Genomic DNA, 13,023 nt, shown 5'->3' with positions numbered 1-13,023 from the left:
CCCACTGCTGTCCTTCACTTCAAGCTTAATGTTTGAAGAACATTATGTTTGAAGAAATAGTAAATGAATAGTAAATGAATGTAAGTGTTTTAGACGTAGTGACTTTTTTTTTTTTATTATTGGCTGTGAAGCCTTGGAATATTTGTTTGAGTTCATAGTTGCCATATCCACTTCCTTTATAAAGCCCCAGTTCATAGATTTGTTTGTGGAGTCAGAATGTATGTGGCAGGTTTGTCCTGGTCTTTACCTAGACCAAATCATGAAACATGATTGAACTGTTACTATGCATTACAGTTATATTTGCCTTCACTCTGACTTGCCTACTAGTAAGGTTCATTGATAACAGGTTTCCCTTAAGGTTCTTTTCACAAAAATACTATACCCCAGGAAATAGCAGTTAAGTGTAAAAGCAAAGAGCCTACCCTATTCATTTTATACCATATTGTAAGCAAATGTTGTGGTAGATTCATACTGATGAGAAAAAAGAAATGACTGTCTAAATGGCCTTAGTAAATGATCCATGTTAAAGACTAATGCTCAATGGTGGAAATACAGACTGGAAAACTTACAAAGTTTATGTCAGTTACCAAATGTTTACATAGCCTCGTGAGATGAGGACGTGCTTAGGAAATCACACAAAACCATGCATTGTGTGGGGGACTTGAAAGGTGTGTGCTGTATTTAAGGAAACAGGAGAGGGAGAAATAATGTGTAGGTAATTTTAACATGGAAAAGTCAAGTCATTCACACCTCAATTTGTATAAACAGCATAGATATGCAAGCCTGATGCCATGTTCCATACTAACTAAAAGGTATTTGTCAAAAACAGAAAGCCATCTTGCACTATAATTACCATGTCCACTGAATTGTTAGTCAAAGCAACCCATTTCAAAGGCCATGTGCAGGGGATGGCCAGGTTCAAGGGTGATGACTTAGTATTTCTGACTAGATAAATGCCCCATCCACGAGTTTGTTTTGCCAGAGTTCTCTTCTGCGTGCTTCTGGCCCCGTGTGGTCTATGAACTGCACATTGGAGTGTATCATTTATATCCCACACAAACCAAAATTCAATCATCCAGGCATCGTTCTCAACCAGCAATATGTTAGAAGGAACTCTATCCACCTTCCATACAGACAAAAGTATGTCAGATTCCTAACATGTGTGACAATGTGTTACAGACATTATATAAATGAACTAAATATTTAGTAAAATGGTCCTTTGATTCATTTGTCATCTGGTGAGTTGAAAAATTCAGTGAAGGGCCAATTTACAGTTAGAATCCTTTTCCTACAATGGTCTGCAGTGCAGCCTACCACACTGACTCTGGTGCACTGCCAGATTTTATAAGAAAACTCTGACGCTCTAAAGAAAATCAAAGGATGACCCCATCCTTCAGGGGCTTAATATGGTGACTTGAGTGACATGCCCCCTGGAAAGTGCCTAGTGTAACACAAGGAATACAGCCTTCATTCCTCTCGAATGTGTAGAACTAGGCAGCTGCCATCAGTGTCTGTGAAAGGTAAGAAAAAGAATCTAGAATACAATTTGGAGATCCGTATTTCCCTTCAGGCATTGTTTGTGCTGTGAGTGTTTAAAGGGGATAGTCTTATTGTAGCTTTGCGATACTCTGGGCATTCTCAATACTTGTGGGGTTAGAACTGGGTTGTAATAATTAGGAACTATATGGCTTTTCTAGGGATGAAGTTCTGAGGTACAGAACTTGCCTAGGGTCTGGAAGGGCCTGCTTCAGTTCCCAGAACAGGGAAACAAAAACAAACTAGCAAAAACCCTTGTCATGGCTTAATCTTACTTCATTACATGTTGGTCATTGGTTACTCGGTTATTGGCATTGCTGGCCTCCTCTGATACACGTCTGAACATATCACAATAACTGCAAACACTTGAACCAGCATAACCTATCATGTGCATATGACCTTTTTAACATGTTTTAGTGTAAATCTGTAGTGATTGTGGAGCTTTAAGTAACTTTATTAGCATTTTTTTTTTTTTTTTTTTTGCAAAATGCCAAGTATTCTTTAAAAAGAGAAATGTTACATCACATATATTCATTTACAGTTTACACACTGTCTTAGTCAGGGTTTCTATTCCTGCACAAACATCATGACCAAGAAGCAAGTTGGGGAGGAAAGGGTTTATTCAGCTTACACTTCCATACTGCTGTTGATCACCAAAGGATGCAGGACTGGAACTCAAGCAGGTCAGAAAGCAGGAGCTGATGCAGAAGCCATAGAGGGATGTTCTTTACTGGCTTGCCTCCCCTGGCTTGCTCAGCCTGCTCTCTTATAGAATCCAAGACTACCGGCCCAGAGATGGTCCCACCCACAAGGGGCCTCTCCCCCTTGATCACTAATTGAGAAAATGCCCCACAGCTGGATCTCATGGNGGCATTTCCCCAACTAAAGCTCCTTTCTCTGTGATAACTCCAGCTGTGTCAAGTTGACACAAAGCTAGCCAGTACACACACCAACATAAGGTCAGTTTGAAACATTTTAAGATCATAAATGGCAAGGAGATAGTACATTGCATATTATAGACAAACAATTTTAGTATATATCTGATATGATCATGATTTTAATAATATTTTATTATTTGACACAGGATAAAATTATGAAATAATTTCAAATTTTTATCTTAGAAATGGGATACTATGATTGCAATGTACTGATAGAAAGAAATTATTTAACTCAAATGCCTATTTCAACAGTTCATAGATTTTTTTTTTTTTTTTTTGCCAGTACAGTAAGATGAGAATACAAACAACTGTATTTCCTCAGTCAGTGGTCCTTACAGCGTAAACTGTTTGCACTTGTGCAGGACTCTGCCTCTCTATACAGGTGTCCAATCTGGACCACATTAAATCAGATTGGCTAATGATCTTATTGATGATGTTTCCGACTTTTGAAGCAAGATGTGAATGAATGGTTTTTTTTTTATAATAGACATCAGCTGTTTGTTTGCTCTGTCTCTTAGTTATTAATTTCTGGGATTTTGAACGCATTTTAGGAACTTATTCTTTCACTAATTGATTACAAGGGCTTGTGCTCTACTCTCTGCAAAATAACACAACAGAGGAGTGTTTAATAACTCCTCTCCAATATCCATTTCAAAGTCCTCTTTCAGAGATATGGAAGTTCGATTTTGACTAAATTTCTGAAATTAGACCACTTATACTAGTGAAATGAACATTTTCCATCTAATACATCTGAATATTTAAATGTATTTATGTAAGTGGCCAGACAGAAAGATAGAGAAATAGACAGTATATAGATAAATAGATTGGTAGTAAGTAGATTGATGGTTCACAGAAAACTACATAATTGTGTTATCTTTAAGAGATAATCACAGAAAACAAAAATCATGTGAGTACTCAGATTTAAGTTGTACCTGCAACTCAGAAAAGGATTTCAGGACTCTAGGTTTCCAGGCATTCGTTAACAACTGTAGGAACCAGCGCTTTTCAATTTTTAAATCTTAGGATACCTCATAAAAAGTGATTTTTTTTTTTAATCTCAGTAGTCCCTGTTTACTCACAAAAGACTTATAATTACTGACATTTCTATTACTAATTTATTTCAAGTGTGTGATTTTAATCTCCACTTTTTCTTTCTTTTTCTCAACCCTCTATTTTCAGTATACAGTGTGGACTGCTCTCTGGGTCACCTGGAATGTGTTCATCATCTGCTTTTATTTGGAAGTAGGAGGTCTCTCTAAGGTGAGCTTACCATGTCATTGAAATAGACTTATACTGATATATATTAATTACTATGATATACATTTTTATAATTATACTTGAGTGGAGAAATATAGAACTTTTATACTTAGTACTAACTTAAAAAATCATCTAAGCTGTCGTGTGTTACCTATCTGTAATCACAGCACTTGGGAGGTTTAAGGTCATACTTGTTTCCATAGTGAATTCAGAGTCGGCATGTGCTCTGAGAGATGATGCTTTAAAAAATAATGTTTGTATTCTATCATGAAAAAGTGATCTTGAAGAAATGCATACTAATGTAAAGGGCTTTCAAAATCACGGCTTCTATTTCGTTTCTACATGAGCATAGTGTTTTCTGTTCTGAGGTTCTCATCAGACAGAAGACTCTGCTCTTGATTCAACGTGAAACACATGTTATTTCTGTCTGCTTCCAATTCTTATTTTCATCAGGCGTCCTGAAAACATATCTTTTGATTGTTAAAAAATATTAAAAACGAACTGTTAAATTTCTAATTACTAGTCTTAAAAATATTATCTGGCTTAGTATTCACTGTAAAAAACATGCATAACACAATTATTCAGAAATGTATAGGGAAATTTATTATTTTTAACTATTTTATTATTAAATAAATTTGAATTACCTATTGTTTACAGTCAGTCTGAAATCATACATAGAATATGGTCCTATACCTACATTTGGGGTCCTGATCTTACAACTTTACCTTAAAGGCCAAAGATGCTTTTAGAACTGTTAGACTCTATTGAAGTACATGATAAATAAAGCATGTCTGATTCGGCCAAAGTAGTGAACATCACTGAGGGATTTACTCTAGCACCTTTCTATACCATAGTGGTTTAAAATTAGAGATTGTCATCATTTCTCCCATTGGAGAGTTCAGAGACCAGAAAGGACATTTCTGCTACTGAGACCCACACAAAAGCTTCATGCTACTGAATGTTCACCACCACTAAAGTCTAGGACATAAAGCTTCAGTAGACTCTGCATCCAGGTGTTGTTGCCTATCAATGTAGATTATAGGTCATTTTAAAATGCGAATCTGATCAATAAAAGAATAGTGAGCACCAAGTTAAACACTGTATTAGCCTTTAATTTTTTTGTCTTGTAACTAGAATGGTCACTTTATTATATAGGTAGCTTCATTTCACTGGGTGGAAACTGTCTTTTACTTTCTTCCTTATGAATTTATTTGAAATAAGTTAGAAAAGAAGAAGCTCGCCCTGAGGAATTGGCTTAATGGTGTGTTGAAAGAATAGATTTCCAATAACAAGCATTTAGTTCAGGTTTCATCTGTAGCACTTACTGTGAGCTGTGAACCAACCACTGTTCCCCTGTGATCCCGTGAAAGCATCCTAAAGGGTCAGGATTGCCAGTGATGGTGATAGCAAATGGTGGTTCTGTTTATGTTCATCATACATGGTAACTCTGTAGGCTTCAAAACAGCTCTGTAGAGTAATAAAAATAAATAACAGCATTCATACATTCTGCACAAGTCTAATTATCTATTACTGTTCAAGATTATTTTGTCAACTGTCCTTTATATTGGTTTTTCCTGACATCTAAGTGTATACCAAAAGGATTTCTTTTATTTTATTTTTTTTCTTTTTGTTCTTGTTTTTATTTTTTTTCTGGTCCCCTTTTATTGGATATTAGTTAGAAGGTATGAAAAAGACTTGACCAGGATGGGAGCTGGGCAGATAGTCATGTTCAGGAGTGTAGACAAACCTCCACACAGTCCTTCCTTGATGGTTCTAGAGTCATTGCTCATGCTTGTGTTCATTCTAAGAATAGCATTAGCAGAAGAGCACACAGGAAGCCAGCCCCAGGCTGTGCCCAACAGGTTGATGTACTTGGCACCTTGGCTGTTTATTTTCAACCCATTCAGAAATCCATTAAGCTGTCAACAAATATTTTTGGTTAAAAGAATGCAGGAGTCCAAAAAAAAGAATATTCTTAATATGATCTGTTAACTTTTACAGTCTTTCTGGCTAGCCACAGTTTAATTTCAAATGGAGCCTACAGAAATCTACTCTGAAAGAGTAAAAGTTAATGACCCTTGATAAGAAATACCACTGCCAAGCTTGCTACTGTATTCTGTTTTCTAAGAAAACCCTTATCCATATGTGATAGTTTCCGTACTAAACTTCTTAGAGAGAGTTCTCCATCTTCTGCTAGTTCTGTAATTACTCCCTTTATTAGATTAGCAGAAACTACCCTGTACCTTGAGTTTTACCCAAACATGCATTCTGGAACAAAGAACCTGTTGAGCACATTTTCCTGGGCAAATGTACAATAAGATTTATTCATACCAGAAAGAGAGTGCAGCAATATGTCAAAGAAGCTGCTCTGTCCGTGTTCAACTGAATGAACCTGTATCATCAAGGTTTTCCCAGAGAACAAAATGGTTAGGCTGAGTATACATGACCGAAGGGATTTATTATATTGGCTCACAAAAGTCAAGCTGAGAAATAACCATCTTCATGCTCAAAGGGCTGAGAACATGGTAATTGCTCAGTCCATACAAATAAGCACCTCAGCTGTCCCAATCTGGAGAGCGACATGTTCAAACAAAAAAAAAGGCAAGGAATTCAGGTTCAGATCTCACCAAAGATATGCCACGGTTGTGGCAGGCATAGAGGAAATGCATGTCTCAGCAAGGCAGGCAGGCAGGTCAAAAGCAACTGCATTCCTCAAGATTGAATGGCTGCTGGTAGACACTCTTCACCCTGAGAGAGGGTCTCCCTCTGAAACTAATTCTTCCAAAAATGCCCTTATGAATTACAGAAGTACAGAAGTATCTTGTACTTGACCCCAGATCCAATAAAATTGACAAGATGAACCAGGACAGAACTAATGACTTTATTAGGATTGTTTACACAAGGACAGGCAGGACAAAGGTGGCTGAATGACTGAAAAGTCTCACCTCACCGTGAGTTCGCAACATAGAACCGTGTCACTGGAATTCTCTGTAGGTGCTGCAGACATCTATCTACCTTATTGTCTTTTCCTACTAAGTTTCCGCTTGCTATTTGTATAACTTTGAAGATGGGCTTTGTGTTTCCTTGAAGTTTGCCAACTTTCCTGGTCTTAGGAGTTTTGTGAGCTTCTTGTGTCACCCTGCTCCCACAGAGAAACGTTTCTATCCCTAAGAAACAGCTACAGAATAGAGTCTTCCTGCAACACTGAGCCCAGAGTAATCTTCACGTTGCGTCTATGAATGTAGTAGTCACTCTATGGTGGTATATGGGTGATAACTTGGTACTCCTAAAGAAGTAATGATCCTATGAGAACAAATAGAGAGGCAGGGAGCCCTTGCCTGGTACAAAAAAAAAATGACAGCGCAGTAAGATAGATGAAAAACAATCCATGTGAAGTATATAGGTGAGGTATAAATAGACTAAGCATAATAGTTAAAGACAGGTTTGAATATTGGCCTTTTAAAAAGAGAAGATTCCATGTTACTGATATAAATATATTTAAATGTATGCATTCAGTAGACATTAAAAGATAGAAGGAATAGGATATTAAAAGATAAGTAAAAGAAAATCATTGCAGTCCTATATCATAAAACACCAGTCAAATATCATAATCCACATAAAAAGAGATGTTTTATAATAAGAATAAGAGTATAAATTCATCAATGAGACATAATAATACTTAAGCATATCAAAACCCAAGTGTTTAATTTCATGAAACAAAGAGAGAAATTGAGATGATGGAAACAAACATGGAAAATCTGACAATCTTTTTGTGCTTATTAATATAAAACAGAAACAATTCAATAGAAATAAAAACTGTACAATCTGTATGACCAATGTATATACTGTATTACAATCAGAGCCAAATAAATGTATATTTTATTAGAGTGTCTGTGGAACAGAATGATCAAAATTGTATTCTGGGTCAATCATAAATACCAGTAACAAATAGTATAGAGTACTCTTTGCCACAAACAAAACAGTGACTTGAAATCTAGACTGGTTAAAATCTCTAGAAAGTGCTTAAATATTTGGAAATCAAGGCAGACAATTTTAAATAATCTACAAATCATAGTATGAATTTGGAGTAATTTAAATAATTTTAAAGAGCAAAATAAAAAACATTGTATGGATGAACCCAAGCAGTGCTCAGAGATTATGCATTATAGCAGATATTACTAAAAGGGGAAGTTTTAAACAATATTTACAACCATCGATCTTAAGAGGAAAACTGAGCTGTGTGTGGTCCCTAACTGTGTTGCTTTGGGCTAATAAATGAAAATCTAACTCTGCGATAGACAAAAGAGCAACTCAAATTCCCACTGTCAGTAAGGAGCCATAGCTATAGCTGATCCAGATTTAGAAAAACACCAATAACATTGGCATTTTAAATGAAATGAATTGATTTCTTAATAGATCAGCAAAAATATCATAACTGGAAATAGAAAAATATAGCCAACCAAAACAGCATTAAAGATGTTTTAAAAAGAGCCACCTCAAGCACACATAGAGATAAATATGGCAAGCAGCCTTGCTAATCTTACTTCACCTTTTTAGAGAATGAAAACTAAAACATTTCCAAGATACATTTAGGGGATTACATGATCCTGTTATTACATATTATGTGAAAGCTGTGTTGTCACTGAAATCCTAACAGTCTTTGGGTATTTTCCCAGGAAAAGTAACATTATAAAGTTAAGTTACATTACTGAGTATTTCTGAAATGCTATTTGTCGTTGTCAGGGCTTCTATTCCTGCACAAACATAACCAAGAAACAAGTTGGCTTACACTTCCACATTGCTGTTGATCATCAACAGATGTCAGGACTGGAACTCAAGCCAGTCAGGAAGCAGGAGCTGATGCAGAGGTCGTGGAGGGATGTTCTTTACTGGCTTGCTTCCCCTGGCTTGCTCAGATTGCTTTCTTATAGAACCCAAGACTACCAGCCCAGGGATGGCACCACCCACAAGAGGTCTTTCCTCTCTTGATCACTAATTGAGAAAATGCCTTACAGCTGGATCTCATGGAGGCATTTCCCCAACTGAAGCTCCTTTCTCTGTGATAACTCCAGCCTGGGTCAAGTTGACAAAAACCAGCCAGTACATTAACTTAATAATATCCAACTCTATGTTGCTACTGAGTTCTTGATTAGTTTTAAAATTTTGCCTAATGTTACATAATATAGGAATATATAGTTTTCATACTTATTCTTTACAAATAGTCTTAGCTAGGGTTATTATTGCTATGATTAAATCCTGTGACCAGCAGTAAATAGGGAGGAGGGGATTTAATTTGGTTTACACTCCCACATTACTGCTGATCAGTGGCAGAAGTGAAAACAGAATTGAAGCCGGTCAGGAACCTAGAGGCAGGGGCTGTTGCAGAACCCATACAGGAGTGCTGGCTACCAGCTTCTTTCACTGCTTTGTTGTTAACTCAAGACCAACCATCTAGAGGTGGTCCCACACACAATAGCCTAGACTCTCACAATCAATCAGTAATTAAGAAAATGCCCTACAGGGTTGCCTACAGCCTGATCTTATACAGGCATTTTCTCAATTGCTGCTTCCTCCTCTCTGATGGCTGTAGCTTGTGTCAAGTTGACATAAAACTAGCCAGCACAGTGAAATTTTAAACTAGGTTCCTTTCCTCAATTAGGGAGGTCAAGGGGGGTTGCTAACTTCAAGGGAAAGAACTTATTTTATCTTGCTTAATTATTTAAGATTTTTAAAATAGTATACATTATTCAATGTACTCAGGCATCAATTTCTTTTGCTCTTTTTATCGGTAATTGGCACCTTTTGCATTGTGTTACAAATGATGTTTTGGTCTTTAGTTCCCTGGAGCTTAATTTTTTGAACTATGTAAAGTGACAATCTAATATACCATCCACAGAATCATATCAATAGTACAAATCATGTTTATTGGGTAGACTTGGCACTGATGGATGATGTTTTTATTAAGTAATAAATGTTACAGGACTTGATATAATACAATCATGTGTGACACATTGCTCTTTAAATGAAATTAGTTTGTTTATTATGTAGAAATTATCTATAATTTAACATCCTCTTTCTCTGTGACTTGGCCTCAGACATTCACAGGGTTTTTCTTTCTAGGGATATATTTGAACAAATGTGTTTTAAACATACGCACACATATCTCATTTTGGCTTTATTTTACTTAATACATTGCACTTTTAATTAAATTAGAATATGTGAGGTAAAACTTTCATTATAGAAGTCGGGAAAGCAATCTCTAGTAACAGAGAGGTAGCAACTGGTAGGAAGCCAGGTGATGAAATTATTATTTGCTTCAAAACCTACCTTCCCTCAAAATTAGCCTTCACAGGCTGTCAGGATTCCTGGGTTCAAATGGACAGAGACCTTCTTAATATGACCCATGCAGAGAGAAAGCTAAAAATTCAGATGCTCAAATAAACAAGAGGCTAAAGAACTGGGTTCAGAAACCTTCAGAAAGCCAGGAGTAGTGACAGCTTTAACAGAACACTGCTGCTTAGATGGAAAAAAGGGCCCAGCTGCTGTCCATCTGCTCCTGCTTTACATTACTAAGGTGTGATGGGGGAGGATGTGATTATCCCATATGGAGCCACCATCTGCTGCTTTGCCAGGGCAAAGCAGGGTCTGGATTAAAGGTCTAACTGGTTACACCAACACGCGTCTTTTGAAAAAAGGGATTCAATATAGTCTCAAAAGACAGGGACACTGAGGTCATCCTGAATCTCAGTCTGACGATTCTTACTAATGAATAGTACACGCCCTCGTGGATGATTAGACACCTGGTTAAATTCTTATTAGACCCTTGATGGCAGTTTTCAGATGCATTGATATCCTGTACCACCCAACCCCACAGCAGGTATCTGCCACTATGGTCTTGAATACATTGATTTCTCCCCATATCTTCTAACACTTGAAGGTGATGGATGCACTGTTTTTGAAAATCACTGTATATGGGTTACCAAAGTGTTTGTATAATATCATCTTCTGGAGCTGCAGTTCCCTTTCCTACAAAACCAAGGAAACTAAACCAATCATGTTGTTAAGTTGTTCTTAACTTAAACTGTTAAAAACTGAGTGAAATAATACTGTGTAGAGGTTAGAAAAAACCTAAACGTGTCATGAGGTCTCAAGAAATGATGGTTCTTTATGGTCATCATGGTCATCTTTATAATTTGGGGAGAAATTAATAAAGATTATTCACCCCGAAATCCTTTGGGGCATATATTTAGTAGTCTGCAAGAGCTACCCAATGTAAATTTGTAGGACTACGTGATGTAGGGAAGTATAAAGCAGCCTTTTGATGGGATCTCAGTGCTGCACATTAACTTCTCAGATGCATTGCTGTTAGTTAAATCCTTCCCTTCAATATATATATATATATATATATATATATGTCTTCTTGATATAATCTGCAGTCAGGTGTTCTCTGTGTTCTTTCTGCTCCCACTTGAAGTATATTAAATATATTTGAGAGTCTCTGTGGTTGTTTGTATGTCTTTTGTTTTTTAGATTAACAGGGAGACAATTAATAACTTAATGCTACTTCTTTGAAATTTAGAAGATTTGAAATAATTTTTCTCCTGAAGCATATATTCAGAACATAAATGCAAAAACCTTTCCCATTTTCTATCACATCCTTGAATCACTAGGGTCCTGAAACCTGGAATAGGACAGCAAGGAAATGAAGAAAGGAAAGATACACAGACAGAGAAATGCTGTTATTGGGTGGTCTGTCCTCTCTAATGGAAACACATCTCTCCATATACACACGTGGACAATAGGAAGGATTTTCAATCTCTCTGAACCAAGGAAAAGTTTTGCCATTCCCATGAGGCTGAAGCACAGAAGTCCTTGACATTACTCTGTGGTAACACATGCATTTACTCAGGACTTCACACAATCCCTACAGCTTTCTACATTAATAAATATTGGAAGTTGTAAGTTACAGTAAGAACATGAGTTGAAGTGGGGTTTTTGTTTGTTTGTTTTTTAATTCCAAAAGAATTAGACTGCTCCTTCTTTGAATTGGGAACAAAACTCCCATGGAAGGGGGTTACAGAGACAAAAGTTTGGAGCTGAGACAAAAGGATGGACCACCCAAAAGCTGCCCCACCCAGGGGTCTATCCCATAATCAGCCACCAAACGCAGACACTATTGCATACACCAGCAAATGTCTCTTATGAGGTTATGCCAGTGCCTGACAAACACAGAAGTGGATGCTCACAGTCAGCTATTGGATGGAACACAGGGCCCCAGTGGAGGAGCTAGAGAAAGTACCCAAGGAGCTGAAGGGGGCTGCAACCCTGTAGGTGGAACAACAGCATGAACTCACAAGCACCCCCAGAGCTCGTGTCTCTAGTTGCATATATAGCAGAAGATGGTCTAGTCAGCCATCATTGGGAAGAGAGGCCCCTTGGTCTTGCAAACTTTATAAGCCCCAGTATAGGCGAACACCAGGGCCAAGAAATGGGAGTGGGTGGGTAGGGGAGCGGGGGAGGGAGGGTATAGGGGACTTTGGGGATAGTATTTAAAATGTAAATAAAGTAAATTCCTAATAAAAATTGGAGAAAAAATATATAAAAGAATTAGGCTGCTATTTTAATAACATCTTTTTAAAGTGTTTTCCCAGAATTGTACAAATATTAATCTAATATTTATTCTAAATGAGTTTTCTTGAGGTATATAATACTAGTATATTATCTTAGAGAATGTCAAATGTATCATGTTTCCACAGAATTCTGAATGCATATTACTTTCTGTGGACATCAATTTAGTCATAAAGAAAAGGCAATTCTATGAAAATTTATCCAATCTTAATTATGAACTTGGATCAAAAGCCTTCTAAAATACTCCAAGAACAGGATTGGACTAACTCATCATGGCCTGCTTCATACAGGTGCTATATTTGTGTCCTTGCCTCCAGGTTAGAAACCATCATCTGCATTTTAGAGATAAGGGACCTTGATGGGGAGATCCTGCCTTGCTCAAGGCACATGTGCAAGTAATGGAGTGTCAGGTTTAACGGCCCCATCACCCTTCATTGTAATCCACATAGAAGAAAATCTATACACCTCACAAGAGGCCGCTCTATCAGGGTCCCTGATAGAGCGGCCTCTTGTGAGGCTATGCCAGTGCCTGGCAAACACAGAAGTGGATGCTCACAGTCAGCTATTGGGTGGGACACAGGGCCCCCAATGGAGGAGCTAGAGAAAGTACCCAAGGAGCTGTAGGGGGCTGCAACCCTGTAGGTGCAACAACAATATGAACTAA

General features: G+C 37.3%; 1 protein-coding gene across 3 annotated transcripts in view; it reads left to right on the top strand.

Moving 5' to 3' along the window:
- Positions 1-13,023, top strand: part of Nkain3 (sodium/potassium transporting ATPase interacting 3) — a 601,685-nt gene that overhangs the window by 293,540 nt on the left and 295,122 nt on the right. For all 3 annotated transcript variants that reach the window (XM_021222049.2, XM_029533295.1, XM_021222050.1), the window contains exon 3: positions 3,654-3,734. In XM_021222049.2, coding sequence (XP_021077708.1) covers positions 3,654-3,734 — 81 coding nt within the window. The remainder of the gene's footprint in view (positions 1-3,653; positions 3,735-13,023) is intronic.

Source organism: Mus pahari, chromosome 22, assembly GCF_900095145.1.
Source record: "Mus pahari chromosome 22, PAHARI_EIJ_v1.1, whole genome shotgun sequence".
Classification (NCBI taxonomy): domain Eukaryota; kingdom Metazoa; phylum Chordata; class Mammalia; order Rodentia; family Muridae; genus Mus; species Mus pahari.
This window is presented reverse-complemented; position numbering and strand designations above follow the sequence as displayed.